The sequence below is a fragment of the Chroicocephalus ridibundus genome, chromosome 8 (assembly GCF_963924245.1).
Source record: "Chroicocephalus ridibundus chromosome 8, bChrRid1.1, whole genome shotgun sequence".
Classification (NCBI taxonomy): Eukaryota; Metazoa; Chordata; class Aves; order Charadriiformes; family Laridae; genus Chroicocephalus; species Chroicocephalus ridibundus.
This window is the reverse complement of record NC_086291.1, coordinates 56640237-56668020: the sequence shown is the minus strand read 5'-3', so window position 1 is coordinate 56668020 and position 27784 is coordinate 56640237. Positions and strand designations below refer to the sequence as shown.

The 27784-nt window shown below is 45.4% G+C and overlaps 1 protein-coding gene and 1 long non-coding RNA gene across 6 annotated transcripts; one reads left to right on the top strand and one right to left on the bottom strand.

Moving 5' to 3' along the window:
* Nucleotides 1-40: 40 nt before the first annotated feature.
* On the bottom strand, nt 41-24405 carry LOC134519880 (sialidase-like). 5 transcript variants are annotated; one of them, XR_010072317.1, is made up of 5 exons: nt 22382-24405; nt 21986-22251; nt 17791-17985; nt 9157-9644; nt 2276-2673 (listed from the first exon to the last, which is right to left on the bottom strand). XR_010072317.1 is itself a non-coding variant. In XM_063344627.1 (3 exons), exons 1-3 carry the CDS (start codon nt 10728-10730, stop codon nt 2670-2672), a joined length of 513 nt encoding a protein of 170 aa, XP_063200697.1. In that variant the 5' UTR covers nt 10731-10769; the 3' UTR covers nt 2276-2669. The 5 variants fall into 5 exon arrangements, 2 of the variants coding, with proteins under 2 accessions (XP_063200697.1, XP_063200696.1); XR_010072316.1 differs by lacking the exons at nt 17791-17985; nt 21986-22251; nt 22382-24405 and adding exons at nt 41-95; nt 10710-10769 and having other exon boundaries at nt 2487-2673; XR_010072318.1 differs by lacking the exon at nt 21986-22251.
* On the top strand, nt 14004-26225 carry LOC134519881 (uncharacterized). The gene is made up of 3 exons (XR_010072319.1): nt 14004-14191; nt 24401-25601; nt 26187-26225. It is a non-coding gene; the product is annotated as an uncharacterized LOC134519881 (long non-coding RNA).
* Nucleotides 26226-27784: the final 1559 nt, after the last annotated feature.

Genomic DNA, 27784 nt, shown 5'->3' with positions numbered 1-27784 from the left:
GCTCTTCACCAATTCACGTCTTTCCCTTTGACTTAGCAGGTCCTCTTCGGCTTTCTGCAGCAAGCAGGTGTTTCTCCTTATTTCCAGTCTGTGAACTTAAAGAAATTCTAAAATAATTTGTCATTTTATAAATAAGTTATACAAGCTGTCACCGCAAATCTGTCACCACGCAGACAGGTGCAAACATGCGCGGTATGCAGAGAAAGACACCGACACCAAGATTAGAATAAAGGCCATCTAAAAGCAATTACATTTCCAGGTATTAGGCAAACGCAATTATTTAAACTACTAGTCAAAAACAGTTGATAAAATAGATAATTAAAAAAGATTGACCTGAAAGCTGATTTTAAATTATTCTGTAACGTGCACATAACTCGTATAATTGCTCTCTCATGACCCAGCCTCCATTAAAAGGAAATTTCACCTAGGAAAAAAATTATATATGCAGCACACGGTGATTAAAATAAATACATATTCTCTCGAATGCTGGAAATGATGTGAGGAACTGTATTAAAAAGTGGGAATGAATTAGCCCTGCATTGCAAACTGTAGTGTGGGCTGTCATTTTAATAAATCACACTCAAGAGGCATTGAAATAGAAGGTATGACAATGCATTAGGCCACAGAAATAGTAGATGACGTATCATATGTAGATATATAATAATTAAGCTGGAAAAAGACTGTAAAAGATAATGTAGATGCTGAGATACAGGGGAATATTTTTTTTCTTATTCAGATTCTAATGGCTCCGAAATGGCCCTGTGGGTCCTGTCGCGCCGTGAGCACGGAGCTGGAGAGGCAGCAGCTGCTGTGGAGAGATTGCGTTTACTCTCGACTAGACATAAAAGAGGCAAAAAGAAGAGGAACAAGAATTGTGGCGCAGGCAGATTAGAGGCCAGATTTCCGAATAGATTTAGTGCATGTTGATGAGGGAGATGGAAGCCTTGGAGGAGTCTCGGATGCCCTTTTATAACCTGCCGAGGTCACACGAGTCTGACACCAAGATGAAAACTAAATGTGGAGACCTGAGGCCAAACCGCATCCTTAGTGCTGGGAGGCGGACGTGCGGGCACCTGGCTGAGCTGGACACATCTGCTATCAGTAGTAATTGCTGGAGAAGAAAAGCAGATCTTTTTGGCTTGCTTGGCAGTTGGCACCCCTCTTTGCCTCTGTGGCAGTGGCACGCGAATGGCTCACAAATGAGGTTGGGTTGTACGATGCTCTCGTAAAAGAAGAAAATCTCACAGTGCCTCTGTTGTGAGATGTTGCCTCTGACTTAGCTTTTAATGGCTTGGTGCTCAGCTGGAGTAGAGAAACTTAACTGGTGAGACAGTGAAACTACGGCAGTTTATACCCAGTTCTGTTGCTCCTGGTCTCGGTCATGGGTGATGCTTTCAGTACCTGTGGCCAAATATATGCATTGGCAAGAACACTGGCAAATAACAAATAAATGAATTTTGACCCATGGCTATCCATACATATGCAATTCAGAGAAACTGGTCAAAGAGACGGATAGCACCAAAGGACATCTTTTGAAGAAAATCCTGTAAGACTCCAGTTTTAATAACGTGTAGCGCTGCCAGCCTCATTGCAGAAACATGGGAGCACCCGCTTTCAATTTACAGTGCGCTCCTCCACGCGTGGTGCTCCTCTGAACCTGTCACTTCTCAGGGGGCTCTTTCCCAGGCAGTCTACATTTTAAATCAAGCAGTTATGACAGTCTTCACAGCGAAAGGGGACAAATTAGTGAAGGCAGCATATATAGAAACTTGGTTACGATAGCTGCTAAACACAGTAACCAGGGTTCCCGGGAAATAAATAACTGGCACAGATTTTTGCAGTGACCATCCATAGGAAAAAGAAAGTCACGTAGGATGAAACCAGCCCACTAGCTTCGGTGCCAAAGTAATGGGTTACAAAACGGCGCTGACAGAGATCGTTAATCCTGGATCTATTGACAAGTTTGAAAGCCCCGGGTAGACCGTCGTTAGAAATTCAGCTGAGAGTGCAATCTGCTCCTGCGTCTATAATGCTCTTGGAGCCCTCTGCACTTTCAGATATGTTTCTTTTCCCATGGTGCCTTTGAGGCGGAGCCATGTGGGCAGTCCCAGTTTTGTGGATGGGATGTTGAAGCTCAGAGGCCACCAGAGTGGCTGCCGAGGGGCTGCGTGGTAGCCCAGGCTGAATTAGGACTTGGAGCCAAATTTTCAGCATGAGGCCTGCATGGCCCTTCTTTCCCCTTGGCAGAAGCCGGAGCTGCGGGCTGGACGCTGCTCATTTCCTATGGCAGGTTTTTCAGACAGTTCTGGCTCAGGCTGTGAGTTCCTGAGCAGCAGCAGAATGGAGTGGCGAGGAAGGAGCTATTTTACTAATCTGCTTTCAGAGACCAGTTTTCACATCTGAGACTTACGATAGGAGATCAAAGACCCTCATTAGGGGAGTGAATCCAATATTTAATACAGTTAATACCCACTTTATATACTCACAAGATAGCCTGGTTTCTGCGTAAAACAACATCCAAGCTCCTTTTGACACTTAATGAAGGGACAGAATGAGTGTCTTTAAGACCTCGTTGTCTATGCCGTCACATGGTGGTGGAGCAGGACTGGCTTCGGTAGTTGTACTGTCATACAATCGGCCTGTCAAAAGCAGGATCAGTCTCCTGTGCTTTACCTGAGGGGATACAGGAGTATCCTTATTAATTCATCTGCCTTTCAAAAACTATCCTGTGATATCCTGCACTATCATCTTTGAAACATCCTGGACTTGGGGAATGTCAAAACTTAGGATCTGAGCACACGCTATTACTTTGTAAGTTATATTGGAACTGATTAACCTATCAATCTCCATTATTCAGCTACTGGAAATGAGACACGTACTTCTCCTGGGGATTTACCTGGAGTGAGATCAAAAGGAAACTGCTTTCTCCCTTCCCTGCATGAAGGTTCAAAATTTGTTTGGACTAGTGACGTTAAAAATAAATAAATATATGAAGTGACCTGAATAACTTGTGATTGCAATTCCCTTGTGATTAAGGCAGGAAGCGTTTGAAACATGAAAAGTTGCGCCCATGTTCAAATGAGAGAGGTCCTAATTAATTATTTAGAGCAGCCGAAACCTCATCAAAAATTTAACCGAGATTTATTTCTCCGTGATTGTGCAGGCACCACAATGTGCAGAAATGGAGGCTTTAACTCTGTTAAATGAAACTCTGGAGTTTTTCACCTCCCAGCTGGCCAGTGCTGCCCCAGTGGGGCCGATGCCTCATTTTCTCCATCTCCCCTCTTCCCCAAACACCCACAGAAAATGGTCAGTGATGCACATTAGTAGGGGGGTTTAAATAGCGTACCCAGGCAGATAAATTTGCATTTCAGCTGCTGCTGGGCGATACTGGGGGTGTGTGTCCGTGTTGGCCCGCAGCAGACTGTGGCTTTTCAGGGCTCTAACTGTTCACCCCGGAGGACGATACCAAACAGAAGGCAGGCTGCAGCAGAGCCCTGCTCCTCTCCTGTCGCCGGGGTGGTGTGGCTACGAGCCCTGAGCCCGCAGAGCCTGCGGAAGGGAGGGGAAAGCATGGGTTGCCTGCCCGGTACCCTGCGGGGCAGGGAGTACCCGTGGTCCCTCCCCGGTATCACTGGTGGGATTATAAACATTCTTGGTGAAAATGGGGAGAGGGTTTTACAGACCCAGAATAAGACCCAGAGGTGAGGATAGTTCCTTGGTTTTCCATCCATCCATCCATCCATCCATCCATCCATCCATCCATCCATCCATCCATCCGGGACAGGTGATGCACTGACAGGCAGCTGTTCTTCACTCTGTTTCTTTTCTTGGGACTCTATTTTTTTTTTCTTCCACTGACCCTCAATTCCCAGACCTGAGAAGTCAGAGCTTTGCAGTACACAGACTATTTAAAATTCCCCAGTGCCTGCCGCTCCCCGGCCAGAGGCGAGCGGTGCTGCAGGAGCGGCGTTGCAGCCCTGGCCGTGGCTGGTGAGCAGCAGGTACCCACACACCCCGGCTCTGCACGCCATGAAATAACCAGTGCTGCAAACTGGGAGCTGCTTTTAAGCAATTTATTTCAGATCTCACCAATTTTGTGCACACTGCCTCAGAGCTAGGTCTGGGCCATTGCCCTTTTCTTTGAAGTCCATTGCATTTGTGATTTTCTTTGATCGTTGCTGTGGAAATGACTGAAATGTTTTTCTCATAGGTTTGTATGCACACAGGCATAAGAGGACTGCGAACTTCAGTGAAGGTGAAACATCTGACCTTATCTTGACTTCGTTAGGATGAAAGTGACATTAAATGGGACAAAATTATGTTCTAACTACCTTGAGACACTAATGAGGAGGGAGCAATATTATTCTCCTACTTCTATCAATATACTCAATACATGAGATGACTGAAAGAGCTTTGCCAGTAAGCTTAGCAGGCATGCAGGGATCTAAAATGCCAGATTTCTAAGGCATCTACTTCTTTCATTGAGTTTCCAACGGTGGCACTTGATACCTAATATCTCAAAAGGATAAAAGGTCCCTGAAAAAAAAAAGAAAAAAAAAAAGAATCTTTTCCCACCATCTCTGAGCAGAAAGGGCACACAGGTGTCCTGGAGAAGCCCCAGCCACGCCATGTTCCCCCAGTTTCTGGAGCTTCCCAGACCTTCTGTGCACTGAGCCACGAGAGAGAAAGCTTCAGCTGTGTGCCCCCGTGCTGGTTTGGCCGAGTGCTCACTCTGCGCGGCCTCACTAGAAAAACTGATTAAAGAACCAGAGCTCTGAGTCATTCCGTACAGCCCTTGCGAAAGCAATTCAAAGCTCAGAGGTGATCAGCAGGGGAGCAGTGCTAGGAACAATGCGGAAAGCGCTGACGAATAAAGTAATGGCATTTCTTAATTTCGATTATCTCAATCTGTGGCGTGCCAGCTCTCAAACCCTGCTTGGGATCATCTTCTCCGAAAAAGGCTAAAAGGGAACAAGAAAGGATGGGGATCAGGAAAATGGGGTGGGGGGGAGGGGGGTCTGGAAGAAAGAGACGGTCCATATGAAGTGAGCGGCACGAATATCGTTGGTGGCAGAGGATATCCTACTGGGCTTTCAAAGCACGAATAATACGGAGAACATAAAGAGTGAACAATTATTCATCTTTTCTCACAATACATGAAATACTTTTTATACTGAAAAGATTTTTGGTAAATAGCTAAAATAAACCCCCAAAATCAAGCTGAATAGTCTAATGCTTTGGAAGTGGTAACTAGGGAAAGAAACTATACAAGGCTTGCGTTGTCACTTGAAGTATTCCTGCATGTTTTGATTCATTTGGCTCAGTTCATGATATAATGGAGCATAACTGATGTAACTTGGCTTGATGTGTCTCCTTGTTACATACGCTGCAACAATATCTGCAGAAACATTTGAAATTACACATTTTTTTTTAGACATCTATTTTAAGGATCAGTAACTTCAAACAAGCAGAGCACTTAGGCACATTTTAAAGGCTTATTTCCTGCAATCATGCACGGGTCATGGCTTAATCCTCATCAGAAAGCGCAGACTTTGGGATCCTGATTACAGGAGGGGGCAGAGAAGGAGGGACCCAGAAAGAGAAGGAAAAGTATCAAGAGTTTTCAAAAAGAGACCAGAGACCTTGCACCCAACCAGTGAATCTCTGATGCTAATTTAGAAGAGGGCTGATATTTTAAAATTCTGAAGGAGGGGCCCCAAGAAGCAAAGCAAGGTTGATGAGTCAAACTATCTGTGAGGAGAACTTCCGTCCCTGCTCAGCCCTGCGTGTCCGTGTGGGGCACAAAGGCCTTGGAAGACCCGGCCGCCCTGGCAGGGAAGAGGGAGGGGCAGCTAAATCCAATATTTCTTACTGAATTACTGAATTTCTTAGTACTTTGTAATAAGGTTTTTAAGAGAAAGGCAGGCCTAAGAGTCATTTTTGAGCGAGGAGGAGTGGGGCGCCTTTGCTTGGCCACATGCACAGCTTCTCTCCAGTGAGCTGGGCTGGAGAAAGGATCCCGGTGTTCTGCTGGAGGGGTGCAAATACAACCTGCAGCCGATAAGAACTGGATTTTGGGCCACTTTGAATAAGTTAAGCAAATAATTACCTGCGAAGAAATTGCTCAGGAAGAAAAATGCTAAATATATTTATTAATGGATACCATATGGTTTTTGCAGCTCCTTAACAGAAGGCTTGTAAAAGCACACGGCTACATTCAAGAGACCCCAGTCACACACATTTTCTGCATATACTTTATACACTTCGTAGCCAGAATACTCATTTAGTGCATATTTTAAAAACTTACAACCATCTCTTCAAGGTCTGTGACTATAGAGTGAAAGCCTGTTTATTCCTTTCAATCACACCTAGATGAAATGTCCAATATCCCAATTTCTTAAGTGATTTAACTTAAGAAATTTGGGCATTTGGCAGTCGAACAGGAGGTTTTCGCATTTAAAAAAAACGAGGAAGGGAGTTTCCTGTGCAACTCAAGTTCCTTTACTTTCACACACCATTGAAATGACGCTATTTCTGGGGTATAGGGTTTATAAAGGTACTCTCTGATTACAAATTATTGTTAATTCTGCTTGTAAGAAGTCTTCCAAATGTCCTGAGATGGACGCTCATGCTCATTGCTGGAAGTGCTCCCCTCTCCCCACACCTTTCTGTTTAAAGGCTCTCCCAGCTGGTGGGGTTTATGGGAGCCTGCGGCTGCTCTCGTTTGTGCTGATGGGGCAAAAGCGAAGGGAGAACAAATCGTGCCAGCATTCACCTTCAGTCCCACCCTTTGTACTCCAGTCATTGTCCGTTATCTCCTCAGCGAGCGCTCCAGAAATTGGGTTGTAATTGTCCTCCCGCTTCGCATTTTTCCCCGATGCCTGGCAATGCCCCGGGGTTTCCACGGGGCAGGCGCTGCCCTCCTGGCTCTGGCTCGGATGTATGAAGTGTGGCAAGCAGAGGCAGGATTTTAAGGTCTATTTAATCAGCCTGGTAATTCAAATTTTGATTTGAGCTTGAGTTGTTTATGTATAAGAGAGGATGCTGCTTCCGGAGGGAGTCTGGCCTCTCTGCTCCAGTTATTGGAGACGCCGCAAAACAACGTGCGGAGCAAGAGCTGCAATAGCAGCGTAAGGAGGATAAGCTTTCCCTAATGCTGGAAAATTAAGAGAAGACTTCAGGAGACATTTCAGCTCTCTTGCAGGTGAGCGGTGAGTAACCGAGCAGTCACAATTGCCGTAAGATGGGGACAGAATCGCTGTTACTGCCCTGTGGGGAGAGCCATGGGCTTTCTGCCGTCGCTGTGCGCTGAGCTCCCCCGCACTGCCCGCTGCGGTCAGCCCCGGCTGGGAGCTTTCACGACCCACACACCATGCCACCAGTACGGCGCAGGTATTGCCACAGAAAATCTTGCAGGAAACACTTGAGGACTTTTCTCTCAGAGCATCGCTGCCTGGTTGGCCTCGTTAGGCAGCGCGGGAGGCTGCGTCGGAGCCTGGATGCCGGTGAGGTGCCATATTCACTGAAGTCCAACATAAGTCCAAGCGTGGTGAGCGAGCCGTGTCTCACCGGGCAGCTGGTAATTGTCAAGGGTATTTTCGAGCCTTCCATGAGTGGAGGAAAAGCCAAAGAGGCCAGGCCGCACGCTTTGTAAAACTGATTTGTAAATTCTGAATTCAAATATTTTGATTTTTAAGCTCAAATTTGATCTCACCACTGTGAAAAGTCTGTTCCTCCCTACCTGTTACACTCAGAAGCACTTCTGCAGATGAAAAGCAGCTTTCCATCCTGCAACCTCCCACAGACATATGCACGCACATTATGTCCCATGTTTAATTGCCTTTCAAAAGTGTCTTATCTTGGCACGAACTTGTCATTGGTTTATCTCTGCTCAGGATAAATGCATACCTAATCTTATTACTGGATGCACTCAGAGCAGGCAATCTCATTAATAGCCACCCTTAGGGGATTTTTATCCATGGATCAATTTCATAATTGGAGCACAGCTACATAATATATAAATATATCCCTTCAATGGCACAGCCGGTCTCATGCTGCTCTCATGCTGTTCAGTCTTGCACATCTCATGGAAAAAAAAAAAAAAAGAATCTAGAAAGAAAGAATGTATTTTTAAAGCAGAGATCCTTCTTGGAAGCTTGTTAGGTTTTCAGATCACACCACAGGCTTACAAGCTTGATTTGTCAGGTTCATGATTGTTACTGGATATGTGAGTTCTATCATTTTTAGCCTGGATAGTCACTAAGAATAGTTTTCTCTGTTCATAGTGGCAATGCTCTATGCTCTTTGTTGTAGTATATAGAATTCTATAATGGGAAAAACCTAACTTCTAGCTACGTATCATTTTCAAACGCAGCAGGAGCTATATAGCTTTTACGAATTAAATTATGTTCATTTATTCAGTGACTGCAAAATACCCTACTAAGAGTGTAACAGCTTAAAGGCTTCCTAATCAACTTTACTTCATCATTAAATAATTATGCTTTGTGTATCTGAACTACACTTTTGTCACATCTCATCTATAGGAGAGTTAGTGAATATGAGTCATTACTGAGGCTGAGTGAACCATTCATAATTAAACCTGAACCAAGCAAAACCGCCTGGTTTGGAGTTGTGTGAGGCTTTCAGCGAGTCTGGGCTCAGTTTCCAACAAACTCCAATTCAATTATACCCAGGCCCCAGCAGAATAAAACATACGTACGCTGCGCAGCCTCCCGCGGCAGCAAACATTACTCAGGTTTGGTGGATTCCCCCCCATCAGGATCATTCCAGCTCTGATCGAAAGGGATTCATTTTCCTTCTCCCTCCCACTCTGCAGGCACACGGTGCGGACGGGCACCACCGAGGCTCCTGGAACACGCACATGAGAAATTAGAGAGAAAGTATTTTTACAGTTTTACCTATTTGTAGCTGCAAGGACAAGGCTTTTCACACTGACACCACTGGGCATTGCTAGTCAAAATGTGAGAGAAATTACTGTTATTATTCAAAAAGTGAATAGCGGTATTAGTGATAAAGATGATAACTTAAACAATAGCCAGATGTGTATGTTTACTGTGTTTGATTATCAACAGATCCCAAATCACTCAAAAAAACCCAGCAAATATCCTCATCAGCTGCCCATAGTCATCTTACCCAAGGCTGCCAGCAGCAAAGCCCCCGGCCGTCGGTGTGGTGGGAAACGGGCTGTGATGGAGACGCTGGGGCTGCGACGGAGACGCTGGGGCTGTGGTGGTGATGGAGATGTTGGGGCTGTGGTGGCGACGGAGACGCTGCGGTTGCGATGGAGATGCTGTGGCTGTGGTGGTGATGGAGATGTTGGGGCTGTGGTGGCGATGGAGATGCTGGGGCAGCGATAGAGACGCTGGGGCTGCGGTGGCGATGGAGACGCTGGGGCTGCGATGACGATGGAGACGCTGGGGCTGTGTTGGAGATTCTGGAGCTATGATGACGATGGAGACGCTGGGGCTGCGGTGGCAATGGTGCTCTCCCTCAGCCACGGTGGGGCTGTGCTGGGCGCACACAGCTGGCCGGATGTGATGCAGGGGACACCGCTGCTCGGGTGGGGACCCCGAAGCCCATCCGAGGCTGTTTGGATCCCTCTCTGCTGTTGGAGAGCCATCCTGCAGCGGCGCCAAGAGTGGGAACATAAAAAATGGCAATAAGACACTTATTTTGAACCGTGGTGGCAACTCACCATCAGACTGACTTCCTTAAGGACATGATGGATTATCTGCTGCTTGCAGTCTTCACATTGAACCTTCCAAAACGCAAGCTACATTGCAAATAAAGTAGCTCACTAAAGGTGGAAGGGTTTGGAGGGCAGCTGATTGATAGGGACGTTTCTGTGGAGCGTGCCATTCAACTGCTTCATTTATATTTCATTAAGCATGAAATTATGTTTATAATTGTATTAGACAACTGTGTGAGAGATATTAGCTCATAAGCCCAGAGTGAATTAAAACAATTATTAATTAATTCTTATTATGGTTTTTTTCATTTTTAATGAAATTATGCTCCTGAATTCAAAGCGCTAGTGAAAGCGTATTATTTTAATTCACAAAACCCTCACTCGGATTGGCTGCCGTGTAACTGAGAGAATAGCGTAGGTGTTATTTAATGCAAACACCGCATCATCCCAGAGTGCACCGTTGCACAACCCGTATGGAGAAAGGAGGCTCCGTGCTCCGAAATGGACCTGAGGAGGAGCCCCGTCTGCGGGCGGTGCGGCAGGGACGGCCAGGCAGCGTGCAGGGAAACCAGTCATGAGAGGTGAAAAAAACCCAGCAGCAGCTCTAAAAACCTGATGTGTTGCGGTGCCAACAGTGCCGTAAGTGGCCAGGTGCAGCCACCCCTTCACGCTGGGGTCCGGCCCCATCCGCAAACCCTGCCTGGTGCGAAGGCAGCGCCAGCGGGGAGCAGGATGGGCCCTTCTCTGCAGTGGGTCCACGCACAGAAACCGGGCCTGAAAAGGGTTTCTCATCTAAAAATCTGTCATCAGGACTATGGCTCCCCATTACACTTTTCTGCCTCATCCTGGGATGCTAATACACATGCAAAAGCCTCTCAGACTTCACAAGGACGCGCTCACCCCATGTGAGCGCTGCGGCTGTTTCCCGAGCCACCCACCCATGGGTGGCTCATAAAAAAAAGCTCAAACCTTCAAGCCAGTGCTGGTGGCTACTCACCTTCACGTATTTTCCTGTCATTTTCCAGCTCTCACACTTACTCTGCTGATGATTAAGGCTCTCAAGCTCTTTGAAACAAAGCTTTTCACCTTTAGATACTTTTCAGCATGTGTGAGAAGAACAGGTTCCTGCGGGTGTTTATCCTGCCATGTGCTCTCTGGCACCCCAATCAAAAATATTTTGAAACACATTTCTTTTCGTCTCAGAGCTTCCTGAGTGCCAGGCAATCCAACTTTTTATTTGTTTATTTGTAGAGGCTGATCTTTTTGGCTTCTCCTTTTCTCCTTTCTTGTCCTCTGAGTGCAGCTGACCACACGGTTTCCTTCACTGAAACAGCCGATTGCAAAAATTAGACAAATACTTTGACTTCGCCCCTGGCTTTGGTGGTTGCCATACTTCTGAAGGCTCCATTCACCTCTAATTACGTATCTGTTGAAATCATGCAGAGAAGGACCAGTGTAAGTCATTAGCCCTCCTAAATGAACGTGCAGCTGACCAGCTAACAGAGGCATTAGCACGTGAGGGTAAAGGCGTTGCGTGCGGATGGAGGGGTCAGCGGGTGACTGCCTGTTACACACAACTAACGGCCACCCGAGGCCGGGGAAGCTGCTGGCCGCGGGCTGGGCTCACTGCACGGAGATGCGTTTCCCCTTAGCTCCTGCCCTGCCCGAAGCCGGAGCAGAGCCGGTGCCCGAGGGGACCGGAGAGATCCGAGAGCTCGGGAACCAGCGTGGCCCAGCTGGGGAGCAGGAAACAGCTTATGGAAACTCACGGCGGTTTGAAGCCCAAAGACATTCGATAGGAACCTTCTGCCTACTAAAGAAACCCCGTACTTCTTAACTTTCAACAATGCTTCTTCGCTTTAATCCTCCATGGCCATAGTGTGGCATGTGGCTTGATACAAATGGTTGGTTGTTTTGGGGTCGGTTTTTGTAGATATTTAATAAAGACCAAAAAAGCATTGTAAAAACATTTGTCTTCTTCCCCTACCTAGCATTTTCTTAAAAGCACCTCACGATTCAAGAAAGTATCCACACTACAACGAGCCTTTCATAGATTAAGCTGTCCCCGGATAGACACTTCTCTAACTAATATTTTACATTTTTGAGAATACAATTCCTATTCAGGGAGCTTAACAGAGCAGTTAATTCTGTGGCTACTAAGGAAAAGTACCTATGGAGGACTTCAAAATGCAGCAGCAATTACTAGATACGCCACGAGGCCGAGTTAGGGGATCGTGGTCATCGCTGTCACCGTGGTGCTGTCGATGAGTTACTGAATCGTGCGTGCTGAAAACATGCCACTACATTAGCATCATATCCTGCTTAGCAGTAAGAAAAGATTTTGGGTAAGACTTCCTGCTGGAATAAATACTCATCACTCTATTGAAGTCATTGCAGCTGTTACGATTCAAACGGGCTGAGATTCATTCCCACAAAGCAGACAAGGACAAAGCGCGGGACCAAAGGAGTGGGGAGCGTTCGGCCCGCGGTGGGAGTGGAGCAGAAAGGGCTCTGTCTCGGACCGCTGAGCAGGGACGCGGTTCTCTTCTCTGCTCTCCCTTGAGCTGGTCCCAGCGCAAAACTGGTGTCCCAAGGCATGGCTGAACACAGTCCCAGCAGGATCACACACAGCATGTCCAGGTCAGCAGCCTCTGGGGATGCCTTTTGGGGGGCTGGTTGTTTTAACCTTGCCAACAATACACGGTAGAAAACCTTTTGGCCTATTTTGGAGAAAAGGTGCCATTTCATAGCAAGTTAGCTCAGTCAAAGTAAATTAACGGGACTATACATAGATACGCTTTGACATCTTTAGCCCAATTTAAAGACAGCGGATTTTAGTGCAGGCATTTTAAGTTATCTAATCAGCCACTGAGATAAACATAGCGTAAAGATACAAAACTAAGGCTGAGGAAAGACACAATAGCAGTGGGGTGGTATTGTACCACGTGAAAGGGATGTTTATATCCAAACATCACACGCACAGTTGAGCATGAATTCACAGGAGATCAACTTGAGCTTCAAACATGTATGTTTTAAACATGGGTGGAAACAACCGTTTTTCACTAGTGGAGCACTAATACCACAAAGGTTTTCATCTGGTGAAATATACGACTTCTAAAACCCCAAATTTGGCTAATATTTCCAAAGGCCCAACAGCATCTGAGCACAGGCAATGATACCTAGTCGTCTTTGTTATTATTAATTTCTTTTTTGGCCTTATTCCTTTCTATATCTTTAGTGGCATGTCATTTTTGCCCTGTAAAGATCTGTAACCAGCGAAGCTGAAGACATGAATCCACATTTTTCCCTACTGACATTTTAGTGTTTCATCACAGTGCACCGGCAGAGCGGGGGAGGCAGCCGCTGCCACCGGTGTCAATAGCTCCGTAGGCGGCCACCGCCTCCTGGGTGCACATGGCCACTGGCCCAGCTGAACCACTCACCGTCACGCAAACAGGAGCTCAGCGGAGGTGCGCATGCGACTCATCAGCAAAGGTTGGAGGAAAGGCCACAGAAGCAGCGATTATGGGAATAAAAGGAAATGTATGCGTGAGCCAACGGGCACCCCACAGACCGTCTTCCATTCACTATGGAATACTCCTTCTCTTGTCTGATAAAGTGACATCTGGTTAGCGTATCTGCCTAATTATTTAGTTCTCTGCATCACTTTGAGCACTGTAATCTCTCTAATTGGTACACAGGATTTTTTTACAGTATGGTTAAAACAGCAGATTCCTTCATGGTTGTTTTTGCTATCAGCTTCAGAAATCGTGCAAAAGGAGACTAATTTTGTCATTATTCATTTGCAGCATTACCATGTTTGCAGCCTCAGAAACAGTATTTAGGTCTACATATGAAGGAAATAAAATGCCCTAATTAATTTTCTGCATCACTGAAATGGAGCTTCAGTCAAATGGGGAAGGCGGACGCTGCGGATGCCAGAGAGGCAGCCTAGAACCAAGCCTCCAGCACAGTTCAGGAGCAAAAGGTAGAACGAGCCAGTAGACAAGATGATGAAAATGCTGATTATAAGAGGGTTTTTGGATGAGATAAGCAAATCTCCTTGCAATCTCAAATAAATCTGAAGTTTCCCTGCTGTGGGCTCACCCCACCCCGAGTCTCACGTGCATTTTGTTTCTGAAACAGCCCTCGGTCTGTTTTTACGCTTCAGGCAATAACAGTCTGGATAAAAACACTCTTCCTTGTCCTTATTTGTTAAAACCCTAAAGGTTATTTCCTGAAGATAAGAGGGCGGTCGCTGCTTTCACAATGGCACAGATTCTCTTTAATATAAACAGACCCGATGTGTTTGGTCCGGAGTGGTTTTTGAGGGCTGGCTCGAAATCAGCCCCTCAAAGATGTCTCTGTCTTCCAGCGCTGGCCCTACAAATCCATCACTTGGCTGGAAAAGCTCTCGGTCAGGAACATGCTCCCAAGAGGAAGACGTGGAGATTGAGTAATAAGGCAAGCCTGCTAAAGGTAAAATAAGCAGGGCTGTGGTTTGTTGGGGTTTTTTTCTTCTTTTTGCTATAAGCAGCTGTATTCAAGCCTGGGTACTACTGATAGGACTGGGATTTCTCATCAGATTGTATTTGTGATGTCAGACCTTCTCATACTCTGACTATTTTAAATTCCTCAGGAGGCTTTTATCCCAGTACGTCTAAACAGCCTAGCAACATTCATAAGGCATCGTGACACCCCAGTTATTGATTAAGAGAGCTTTCGATGCCCACTTCACAGAAGCGGTCATCCTGGAATGTATTTAGTTGGTAAAAACGGACAGAAAGGAAGGGTTAAAGTATCCCTGGTTCCAGGAGAGCAATAGACATTATAAAGAAGTTAAGAAAAATTTTGTTTTCATAAGAAAAAAAACTGAAAGTGGGGAATTTGTAGAGCTTTGAAATAAAAAGATATGATAATAGTCTTCTAATTCTCAAAATGTCTGCAAAAAGGATGCTTCCAAAATATTGTCCCGGTCACCAAAGGAGCAAGAAAAGTGGCTGGCTCCAAATGCAGCAAAAGTTTCAATTAGAGATTTGGAAAAGCTTTCTAATGAAGGGTACTTAATCAGTGAACCTGGCTGCTAAGGGCTGCTGTAAGGTCTAAGTTCTAAAGGGCCAATTAGACTAAGACCCGTCTGCAGTGGGCACAGCGGGAGTCTGCTTCCATGCAGCGAAAATGGACTTAAAGCCACTATCGTACTGCGGTGCTATTTTTTGTCCCCCAGAAGCCCACTCAGGTCCTGAGATTTCATTTTTGCCATACACACACATACATATATCCCTAGACTGCATGCAGTTCCTCCAAGCCCAGCTGCGAGTACTTTCAGCCAGTCCCACTTGTATAGAGCTGCCCGTCTGGAGAGAAAACCCATAAACCCAAATTGTGTGAGATCCTGAGGAAGTCATGCAGATTAAAATGAATTTCATTATTATGAGTAGAGCAGCCTCCCCTAGGGAAAAAGGTGTCGTCTTGACTCCGTTGAGGTGGTACCTTGGCTGACCTCAGCTAGGGAAGGCTCCACCCCATAACCACCTTTTTTGGGGTGGGGGGACGTTCAAGGATGAGGACCCTTGAGGAGAGAGGACATTTCCCTGCAGTCCTCAGTGAGGTGTGCAAAGGTTCTCCCGGTTTCCAGCGAATGTGTTAACGCAGATGGGTCCCTGGTCTGACTGATTCGGGTTCCTGGCGCAGTGGAGAAGTGTGGACATGCCATTCACAGCTCTGGGTTCCCCTCTGAAAGCCAGGATCCTTCGTACCAAACTCAGTGCTGCTTCCTAGGCTTCCAAATCCTTGAATTTAGCCCTAGTCATGAGTTGCAAGAATGATACCCAGCATTGTAAGTCAGCAGTATCCCCCAAATAAGATGATAAAGCAGCTGTGTTGGCTCTACAGAGCTTAACTTTAGGCTTCTGAGTATGATGAATTATTGTTTAAGGAGATGTATTCATAATGCTGCTCCTTCCAAGCAGGTGGTTGATATTTTGAGATCCCTGCTGTATCAGCACTATGTATATTTGGCACAGAAACTGCATGAATATTATAAATTCTATATTTAATTGGGTCTCATAAAGAAATCCTGTAAATCATAGTCATCCCAGCAAACAAAACAGGAAATGGATATGGTGAGATATTCAATAACATTACTTCTTTTTGTCCCCAAAGGTTAGAGAAAACTTTGTTGTTTCCTTAAGAAGAAAAAATAGTGATAGTCAGGTATCTTTGATGTAGTCCTGTCAAGGATGATCCGAGGGCTGGAGCACCTCTCCTATGGGGACAGACTGAGAGAGTTGGGGTTGTCTAGTCTGGAGAAAAGAAGGCTCTGAGGAGACCTTATTGTGTCCTACCAGTATCTTAATGGGGCCTACAAGAAAGCTGGGGAGGGACTTTTTAGGATGTCAGGTAGTGGTAGGACTAGAGGGAATGGATTAAAACTAGAGATGGGACGATTCAGACTGGACGTTAGGAAGAAGTTCTTCACCATGAGGGTGGTGAGACGCTGGCACAGGTGGCCCAGAGAGGTGGTGGGAGCCCCATCCCTGGAAGTTTGTAAGGCCAGGCTGGACGGGGCTCTGAGCAACCTGATCTGGCGGGAGGTGTCCCTGCCCAGGGCAGGGGGGTTGGAACTAGATGAGCTTTAAGGTCCCTTCCAACCCTAACACGTCTGATTCTATGATTATCTGAAAATAACAAAATCCTAATTCTTTGTACAGAAATCAAGTAATATGAGAAAGTACTTTACTTTTAGATACAACTCCAAGCCTGCCGGAGCCAGCACTCAGCCAACAAAGCGCTCTCTTTAGGCTGTCAGCAAGACCACAATGCCACTGTTTATTCAGGTTGCGTCCTAAGCTTTCCTGCTTCTTTATATCTTCCATGAAATCTTTCTTTCTGTTTCTCTCTCTCATGTATTTTGGCAGGAAATATCACAGCATCATTTGCTATACAGTAGGTGGTGAAACTCCTCCATTTACATGTGTGAATGTCAGGTGGGATTCTGTGCTGGGGGGTGAGAGTGAGTGCTGTTTCAACTTACTGGGGCCGCAAAAATCCTAACGCCTCCTGCTTTTCCTGAATGAGAGACGGTCCAGTAGTTCTTTCCATAAAGGCAGGCTCTGGGGCAAAGGAACAAAGTCACAATAGGTAGAAGAGAGCCAGTTCAAACAAGCGTGAGTCTTACCTAATAAATAAGGTTAAGACACACATACCAATGCGAGCAAAAGGAGATTTATATCTAGTTCCTTAAGTGGGTTTCAATCTGTACATGACTAAAGCAGCTTCCATTGTTAGTTATTGAGTTCTCTGTTCCACGGGATTACAATGAAGTACTATTTGCACCTATTTTATCTATAGTACATCTATTACATCAAATCAAGCAAGAGGTAAGAGAGACTTGTGCTCAGTGAATGCCGTTCATTATTCAGCTGTATCTGGCAAACCCAATCAAGGCAGCGGAGGTTGATTTTGGCACCTGACCTGCTTTGGCATCTTTTGCCTGCAGAGCGCTCATTGTGGGAGAGAAGAGTTTGCTACACGGAGCAACAGCAGGCCAGTGAGCCTTCTGAAGCTCATGCACGACCGCATTTTCCTGACAAGCTACTTCAAGTGCTCTCCAGAGTTATTTGATCTGGTCCTCCAGACCCTGTTCACACTGCTCCTCGTTCCTGCTCTTACTGTGGAATTCATCACAGGCTGTTTTATCTGGGTGAGCGCTGAGCACACGCATGGGTTTGAGTCCATGCAGCGCATCGACAAATAGCCAGGCTGCTCCGCGAGGTCCCTGGCCCCGCTTATCAGAGCGAAACGGCTGGGGACTGGCCTTATTGACAGGCCAAGGTGATCCTGGAGCCTGGCGCCCCGGGCAGCCGCAAGGCCCAGCACGCGATAGGCAGGACGTGCACTTGCTTGTCACAGGTCAGGGAAAGGTCCCATTTGAGATTGTTTGCAGATCCGTGTTGAAAAGCCTCTTTGATAGGAGTGGATAGTCCAGGTATAGCAAGAATGGTGCTTGTGATAACACTTGAACATGACAACTGTGTTACACAGTACAATAGCGATGCTAAAGAAAAGCCACTCACGTTGGCAGCTCCTGAGCGTAAGGGAAAGCGCAGGGCGAAGGCTGATCTTCACTCCGCCGGGTAAACACTCCTCACTGCCCCAGATCCCACCCTCTCCTGCGAACGAAAGCCAGTGACACGTCGCAGTCACGTCTTTCGGGAGATGCCTGTTTCGATCTTGTTCCGCAGCAAAGCGCATACCCCGTATCCATAAACCTGTAGATATTTCAGGGAGGAAAAAAAAAACAACTAAGGAAGATCCAAAGGAAGCTGGTGAGAGCAGGGGCAGGGGAAATGGTGTCTGCTGCTGGTTTCCAGCGTGCTCAGGGAAGCAGGAGGCGGGTGGCACAGTCTAAGAAAGGAACATGGTTACACTAAGTGAAATATATGTTTTAATGTTTTTTGCTCCTATCCAAAATGATCCAAGACAAAAATTGTCCAACAGGTCACTATGGGGGAGCAGGAGTGGTGGCGTATGCACCTAGTTGTTCACTGCAAGTATGAATAACTATAGAGTTAAGTAATTGTGAGTAAGACCCTCTAAGCAGGCAGGATTTCACGAACAGGGGTTAAGAAGGCCTGAAATGTATCGGAAAGTCACTGTGCCGAAATGCAATTTTCGCATTTTTCTATTACACAAAGAAAAAAATACGTTGCCCACCAGAAAAGAGCCTGAACTTTACCGTAATAGAAGTCAAGAGGTAACTCTGCTGAAGCCATGGGTATAAGCTAAAGAGGTGTGAATATACTTTCATATACTAAACAATACCTGCACAAGGTTTCCTATTGATTTCAGGGGGACTATTTGTACAGCAAAATTGCTGCTCCGTAGGAGTAAGTCTATGAGCATCCGGGTTTCCGCTAAAATAAGATTACACGTCTATTAGACTATCCAGAAGCTACAACATTGCAATATACTGTATTACCATGCACTGAAGATAGGTCCTTGGGAAATTATTCAATAGAAATATGTAGGAGACCAATTTCCTCAGTAACAGCAAATCTCTCAAGCGCTGCAGTTTAGGTGACGATTCAGCTCTTGGGGTAGAATCCATTTAACTTTGGATTTGGAAAGGCCGGGGCTGGAAGTTAGGGAGCAGCAGATTTATGTGTCACAGGATTATAATGTGGAGGCTATTTTGCAAATAACCTGTCCTCTGAAACTGCTGACTGTAAGACGCTTTAGGAATATTGACATTTTGCAACAAGTACAGAAAGCTCAGAGTCAACTGGTATCGTCAGATGACTTAACAACACATTTCACTTGCATAAATGAAACAATCTCCCATCCTCATAACAATTATGAGAACATCGTTCAGTTATTATGCTACCCTGCAGCAAGGAGAAGGGTATTGATCCAGGCCTATGTTTCATTTACGAACCGTATTTATATCATGGCTCTTATTGAGAGCTTTTCTGGGGAGAAAACAGAGGATATGAAGTATGACTCCATCTCAAAGAAAAACATCCTTTGAAGAAACATAGAATGTTCACAATGTCTTACAAGTGAGGAAACACAAATACCGGAGTCTATGCACTGCTCTGGAGCAAACTATTTCATATCGGTGTCATAACAGGGGCTCGACCAAGGGGGAGTCTCCCTTAAGAAAAACAAAACAAACAAAAAAATCATGGCAGGTCACTCCTATTCCAAAGAGTTTTTTTATGCACGGGGAGCTGCACAGAGAAAGGCTGAGGTTTTCTTTTCCTGTGAATCACAGAGCCCTTGCTGGCTTTGGGAATGGAATCAAGAGTTCCTCAGTCTCTATTCAGTAACGCCATCCTTTCTTCAAAAGCTAGGTCCAACAGAAGATCTGTAATCACGGAACGGTTTGAGTTGGAAGGGACCTCAAAGCCCACCCAGTGGCACCCCCTGCCCTGGGCAGGGACACCTCCCACCAGCCCAGGTTGCTCCAAGCCCCGTCCAACCTGGCCTTGAACCCCTCCAGGGATGGGGCAGCCACAGCTGCTCTGGGCAACCTGGGCCAGGGGCTCACCACCTTCAGAGGGAAAAATGTCTCCCTTCTATCTAGTCTAAATCTGCGCTCTTTTAGTTTAACGCCATTACCCCTTGTCCTGTCCCCACAGGCCCTGCTAAAAAGTTTTTCCCCATCTTTCCTGCAGGCCCCCTTTAAGCACTGAAAGGCCACAATAAGGTGTCCCCGGAGGCTTCTCTTCTCTAGGATGAAGAACCCCAACTCTGCCAGCAGCGGGGCTGAGAAACTGACACAGATGACCTCATGCCAGTGTCCTTTTGGACTACTGCAAAGTGCACGGCTGCTCTGCAGCCACCAGTTCCATCAATGGCAAACGGGCAACCATTGAGAACATGAGGAAGTGCCGCCTTCCTCTTCTCAAAGGGTCATTTGTTTCCACTAATCCAGAACATTTCAGTATTTTTATATTTGGTTTCTGTAGGATGAGCCTCATCGTCTTTTCATCCATGCAGCTATCAATGGGCAATCTGGGCTCTTGAACATCTCAGAGATGCTTTAGTCTTATTGTCATTCTCTATCACTGAATTTTAAAATCACAGTTTCATTTGTTGCAGCATTTATTGCATTCTGTTGTCCTCTTTTTCTGAGGGGCCAGAAAGTTGTTTTGATAGAGAGTTGTTTCATTTCCTGAAACTCAGTGACAAAACCTACTCAGAAGGCCAGAGCTGTTCTTGTGTTCTAAATACATATGCGAAAAATATCAGCTAATTAGTGCTAAATTAAAATGTGAAAGGACTATGCATTATTTTTGGGTTATGTGCACACACCACTTACTTCTTTACTGTTGCTAAGAAAGATCAGGCACTGCGTGCTCTTATACCGCTGAGAATACTAAAAAAGCTGTCACAAAATGATACCTTGATAAAACAAGATGACCTTTAAGTTTGAGCTGTGGAAGCAAACCAGATCAAACAGCAAACCAGATAAAAATTTTTTTCAAAATATATGCAAAAAAGCTCTATAATGAATGGAAAAGTTATGATTATCACACTCTCAACAATTTTAAAATTATTTTACAAGATTGATAGCATTAAAGTAGGTATTATTTTAAAACAGTGGGATTTCATGCCATGCGGGCTACATTCTTCATTTTTGAATGAACTTTAGTTTTTTCCACTTAGGAAGCAATGCTGATTTTTTTCTGCAGGCTTTTCATTTTTTCACGCATACTGTATAGCTAGGACAAAAATTTTCACAGCAGGAATTGATTACTAACTGGTCACTTTAAGCCACGTGCTCTTCCTTCCTTGTAATTATCGAGTGACTCTGCGTCCTTCGCCTTTTAAAAGGTTTCTGGCAGCAGACAACAGCTGGGGTCATCCTTATTGCTCCTGAGTAATCTTGTTTGGTACAAAATATCAGAAGTCTCAAAGGAGCCATCCACTATCTCAACACTTCTGTGTACAGAAGCTCTCACGCAGAAGAAAAAATAATAATAATGAAAAGCCCCAAATGTCTGCTAGCATCAATTGTATTTTCCCCTCTCCAGATTCTGGTCCCGATTTTACAATTACATTCAAGTGAAATTGTAGAGTTTGAGCCAGTTTTTGCTATATTTTTGCATAATGCCTTATGAAATGAGTTCCTAATCCTTGATTCTGACTGCGTAGGTCAACTGCCCTAAATATAACAAATAATATTAAAATTCAGGCTTTGCTGATGTCGAAAAGAAATGAGAGAGCGTGAGGATGAGCAGAGTTGAGGGGGTGTGTGTGACCTTTGTCAGTAATCCCAGTCTGGATCCATAGATTAACTCTATTCTCTTTGAACAAATACACTACCGCAACCCCCCGAATCAGCCAGAAAATCCACAGCATCAGTATTACAGGGTTAAAATTTGAATTCAGCTGTGGAAACAGGTCAGTGGGAAGAGGTCTATTATTAATTGCACTGAAATCCCGCTCGCAGCCAGGAATCTTGTGAAACATCCAGCCACGTTTTAAATGTTAGTCACATCCACCAAGGCTTTCCTGGCTCGTGCTGGTTGAAAAGGCAGGGGAAGGGCGATGAAGTGGCTGAAATGGGGAGCTCAGACCCGCGTCTGGTGACGACTGCAGAATTCCTGCGGCCGAGGAACCAAAAGAGGAAAAACTTGTCCAGCCCGTGCCATGGCAGGAAACAAATACGGTTTCATGTGCACTCCGCATTAGTTACTTTTGAAAGAAACTGGGATTCAATCACAAGTAATTAACTGCTCAGATATACCCGGGGTATCCTACCTTCATGTTCCATACTGCCGGCATGGAGATTTTCCTGGAAAAATATTCATTTTGGTATCCTTTAGATGGGCTGCTACAGAACTCAATCATCATATGCATGCTGGATTCAGGGAACTCCTTGCACGAAGTTCTGTTACTTCCTCCTTTTATTTTTTCCTGGAAGGATTTCTTCCACTTCTCCTCCCTCTGAGCCCCACGGCATGTCTGGAACTCCTGCTTGCCCAAAGGAAGCTCACCAGCGGGATTGCAAAAGGCAGAAGGACGGGCTGTTTATCAGAAAAAGCATCTAAGAAAAGAGTAGAGAAATCCTGGTTTCTCCACCCCCAGGGCAATAAGGAGAGGAAAAAGATGTATTATTTTTTACCCCATAAAATCGAACAAAATTTTCCCTCTTACCAGGAGAGGAGGGGATCCCTGGAGTCTCCGTTCCTGCCAGGCTTTCTGCTTCTCGGGGCCACGTGCAAACCCCTTTCGTTGCCTGTCTCAGGAGACGGAAGGCTGGAGCAAACTTCCCATGCAAGTGGGGTCCGCACGTGGTACCCTCTGTTTTCCCAGCAAAAGGGGATTTGGGATTTCTGGCCCCAAAGTCTCAGTGGTTCCCACAGCCCTTTGGAAGTGGGACAGTTGGCAGCCTGGCAGGTGAACAATTCCAATCTTCCTTGAAAGGCCAGACTTCCCGGCTTGGCTTACTTTCTTCGTCCCTATTCTGCTTCTGTCTGTGTTTAACAGCAAAGGGAAACCAAAGAGGAGTAGTTATGTGGAGAATTTCAAATTGGGATGTTTTCACTGTTTTCAGCTTAGTCCACATGAGGACAACAGCATTAAACCAGGGAAATATCCTTGATGAATACACAGGGATTTCCAGAACAAACGTCTCAAGTGCAATCCCAGGTTTTTACTCCGGGTCTGGTTTTGAAAGGTACGGCAAGTGCTTCATATCCCTTTCCAACACAAGGTTAAAGTGAAGGAGTTTAATGAACAGCTTCGAGATAAGTTTCACTCTTTGATGTTAAAACTCTGATGAACCCTTCCCGTCTGGGGAAGAAGGAGTTATGTGTCATAGTAAAACATAAGTGATGCTAAGGAGATATTTGTTCTTAACATCATTACCAGAGAGCTCTAGAAATGCTTAAAAAGAAATGCCCCTTGGCTTTGACTAATAACTCTGGACACTTTTTCAAATTAATAAATCAGGAAAAGATTTTCATAGGCATTTACTGACACCCGGTCTCACTGAAACACCCTCAAACTTCTTTGATAACCATAACCCATATAAATACATAATACATATTTTCTTAATCTCAAAGCTGATTGCGCATTGCACACAAATCATCCCCGAAACGACACTGGTACCTACTCAGATTAATGTGGTTTTTGATCTATGTACCTTAGTGATTCATACAGCTCCATGTTCTTTATAAAACTACCATTAATTTAACTGAAGTAACAGCTTCGTCTCTTTTGGCATCACTACCTGTTTGCCGTGTTATCCTGTCAAAGTGACTGACTGGAGTGCAGTCTCTTCGTCTTACGTATTGGAAGAAAATAAAAGGTTGCCTGTGCATAAAGAAGGAAAGGGAATCTTCTGCTCGAGGGCTATTTTTCCTTGTTGAATACACTGTCCGCTTTCGCGGTGTCTTTACAGCACAGACCGTCCTTTGCAGAGGGTTGCAGGATGTGGTGTGCCACGAGCGTGGGGAAAGGCAATGATTGTTCACCACCCAGCAGCACTAATTCAGCTGAAACTCTAAACAGGAGGAAACTGCATCCTTTGGAAAAGGACCCCCAAAGTAAAACCTTTGTGGTGGGTCCGTCCTTCCTCCAGTGCCTCCTTCAGGAGCCCAGTTCAAAGGCAGCGGCTGCATCTCCCAGGACAGCCCGAGACAAGTAGATTAGCGAGCAATGCAGGTGGATTTTAAAATCCGACCTTCTCTCTCCAGCAATAAAACACTGCTGTTCATTGTATATGTATAAATTATACAAAATATAAGAAATACGCTGTTCCTACAAAGCAGGACATGTCTTCTTACCTCTGCCTCTCGGAGCTCAGGGCCTGTGTGCGGTGGTTCTGCCTGTGTTCACACAATTAGTGGTACGCTTTGTTTCTGTGTTTGGGCCGTATGGCTGAATCTCAACCCAGGTGTTACAGCGACGCTACTGAAGGAGATTTGGAAAGGCACCCGAATTAAACAGCACAGTTGGCTAGCTAGGAAATTCAACACTGTGACTTAATATCACAGTAGGAGGCAGTTTGGAGAGGTGGCTTTGTCTGGGGGAACTCAAGAGATGTTTGGTTCTGATAGCTGAATTAAGCATGCAAGAAGCAGAGCCCATATGCATAGGGCCATGTTTTTTAAAAAAGACAAAAGCACAAAAAACTTACCTGTAGGAGGTGAACTTCGGTTTTGTTTGCAGGCCATCGGTAGATATGTCCTAGAGGAAGACATTATATATCTGCATATAATTACCTGTGGCAAACCTGACAAGAATTAAATTTGCGTCACCTTGCATTGCACCAGTAGAAAACCCAAAAGAACAGCTTCCAGTGCAATTTGCCACTGAACGCACTTCAGATAACACATAAACTCACTGAAATGAGGCCAAAAGTTTATGGAAGATTTACATCTTTGATGTTCTGGTTCGACGTAAGTGGCAGAGTGATCCAGAGAAACGCTGCACTGCAATATCTCTTCATTGCTGAGGACCTACAGAAAAGGAACAAAGAAATGTAAACTAGGACCCCACCTACACGACTGCTGCTGTGAGAATTGCAATCGTTAGGCCAGTCCAGGTCATGAATGAAAGCTGCAAGCCATCTTCTGCGAAATAATGGGTCATCGGGTCAAGTCCAATAAGCATTAATGCACAGCAATTTTCTGCTGCCCCAAATCCAAATTGATACGACAGCTGAATTGCAACTGTAATTCAGAGGAATAGAGAAAACAAAACATACCCTCGCTGACAATGAAAGGAAAGGAAAAAAACTGTGCAAAACCACAGGGGGCACCGACTTTGCAAAAACACGGTTGTTCTTGTCAGCTTCCTTTGACTTAGTCTTCTGCCCTCATCTCCACAAGGAGTGTTTAGAACCAGCGCCCACTAACACTCAATGATATTAGCGCTTAGCCTGGTTTTTGGGCTATTTCTTACTGCAGTCATTGAGTAAAACCTTAGTTCTGTTAAACGCTTTCATTCTTTCAAAGGAAAAAGAAAGGCACAATAGGGACTATTACAGAAGTATCCTGGGGTGACATTTTATCCTCCTTCTGTCATGAGCCGAGAGGTAAAAGAACCAAAAAAAAGAGAAATGAGCCATAAAAAAATGAGCAAAAGATGACACTCGGATCATTGCATGTCAGAAATGCCATACAGGACCAGGATATTGTCTTCAGTCAGCAATGACATCAGTTTGTCAGTGTCCTCACCATTGTTCTACCGGGTCCACCAGAGCTAACTGGACACAGCGCTACTCAATCATCACCTATCAATCACATTCTAAAAATAAAGTTCAACCATCATCAAGTGACTGAAATTCTGGACTATTTTATATGCTGGCCGCCCTGTCACTTTAATCCCCTGCACCACTCCCGTGTCCTGTGCGGTACAAGCTTCTCAGGTAAGTTGCAATGTGAGACGTATTGAACCCCAGGGACTGGGTAACTCAAGGAGTTTTGGTAATAACTATAATAAATATACAAAGAAATTGTGAAAAGGAAGTTTTAATCAGCCTCCACTAACACGGGGTTTTTTCCATACTGGTTTCCTGCTTTGACATGTCCTTTACCAAAACCCTTTTGTGGTTTGCAAAAGATGTGCTTGATATTTTTACCCCATCCTTCCAGATTCCAGCTGGGATCAAACACTGAGGTTCTCAGTATAGCAGCTGCATATAAAAACTTGCCAGTTTCTGGGAAAAAATAACAGCCTGGATAAATTTCTTTTTTGCCTTTTCTGTTCCTAGTATTATAGCTGTTATCAACCTGTAGCGAGAGATAAGTTGTACGAATATTGTACCGTGACCTTGGTATCCACCACTGGCTTGCGAGGCACTAACGGGTTAATGGGAACCCACCAAGAGGTTCCGGACTCGGGGAGAAAAGGTGCAAGTTGAGAGCAGCTGAAAGGGGAAAAGCTCATTTTTAAGCCTGTGACAGCTCCATGGAGGAGAGACTGATGGGTAACTATCTGCATTATTTTTTAGGAATTCCCTTGGGATTTGGGTCGTACAGGACCGGTTTGGTCCTGTACCGTCCTGCACCGTCCTGTACCTGCACCATCCAAGGTGCCAGTTTGCTCCCCTCTCTTTCCTTCCCCTTCTCCTAAGTTTCTGAGGAAGGAACCAACCTCAGCTGGCTCCTGCTGGTCCGAGCAGCAGGAACTCCGATCCCACAGCAGTTTGTCACAAACCCCAAAGCACCCACAGACACCTGCAGAAGAGACGCTGGTTACAGCCAGTCAAAGCGCAGATCATCTTGCCAGAGGCAGAATTCTTGCTAATTCTCCTGTTTCACTCCACATGTTATTAAACATAAAATACCAGCCCAGCACAAAGCTCACGAAAGAACACCACCACAGAGACATTTCTGAGATGCTGGGGAAAAAAAGCTCTAGGTTCACTTAAATAATTACTCAGTTCCTGGAGGAGATGCAGCATGTACTTCTGTCTCTCTGCATATTTATATTATTTCTGCCTCCTGTGCCCTTGGTGAAGTATCCAAGCAAGGCAGCAGAAGGTTCATCTGAAAGGCACGGAAGTTTTGCATCCAGATTTTCCTTCAATATAAATTTGTGAGACTGAGTCTTTGAACACACCCAGGCGCCTGGTTTTATTTTTACTTTTTTTTTTAACTCTGATGTCTTGCTTTCTTCTTTATCTTCTCCGCAACAGCTGGCAGTACTGCTGCCAGATGCCACCAAAGTCTACAGAGTATTAAAATCAGGCCAGCCCTAACCCTGGGCTTGCAAGAGTGACGATGCCTCCGCAGCCAGAGGACACGGAGGAAACCAGTGAGACAGAAGGAGCTTGTCAGAGAGTTACGACTTCAAACTAACAGAGTAACAAACCTGAGATTCAAAATGCAGCTTGGTAGCCCCAACAACAAGCAGATGTTCGTACATACTTTTTTTTTAGTTAGTGTTCTTTGGTGGCAATTAATTTTCTTAGGCAGTTCTTGGACATCACACGGAACTTTGCAGAATACGTCTGAATTTTATAGACAAGAAAAGAGAACGGGTCTGGAGGTGTCATGCACAGACAAATCTTTTCCGAAGCCAGATACCCGTCCGAAGGCAAACGTATGCTATTTTGATGAGGAATCCGGTCTGGCCGATAGCCATTTCCACGCTGGATACCTCTCACGTGTCTGGTGAGGTCAAGGCACGCTGGTCCTACAGTCAATAAGAGCCAAGGTGGTGCAAACCCACAGGTACATCCTCTCTTAATCAAACCAATGGAACCACAGCCTTTAGCACAAGCTCAGAGCCAGGCTCGGCCACCTCCACAACGTACATCCTGGTGTCTCTCTGCTCCATCGGAAACCAGCCTGGTCACCCCTACGAGTGGCAGCAATACACCACAGCAATGTGATTTTCCAGCAGCTGATTCACAGCGAGGGTTCATTTGCCTTCCACTTCAGAGGTTTCTGGAAACTTCCACAGGGTGGTGGTGGAGCTACCCCTTTTGATCCCCTCTCCGAGTTGCACCACATGGTGCACCACTGAAGCCAAGTAGCCTGAAAGTTGGCAGAAGAGGATTTCCAGGGTATTGGCTGCTCACTGGGAGCTAAAGCTGAGGCAGCG

What these genes read in the sequence shown, in the direction of transcription:
- LOC134519880 (XM_063344626.1), bottom strand. Translation starts at nt 10,730, where the DNA reads ATGACAGGAAAATACGTGAAG. An exon ending in TGACAGGAAAATACGTGAAG is followed by an intron (nt 9,645 to 10,709) that starts GTGAGTAGCCAC and finishes GCGCCGCTGCAG; the next exon opens with GATGGCTCTCCAACAGCAGA. An exon ending in TTTGCTGCTGGCAGCCTTGG is followed by an intron (nt 8,872 to 9,156) that starts GTAAGATGACTA and finishes TGCGTGTTCCAG; the next exon opens with GAGCCTCGGTGGTGCCCGTC.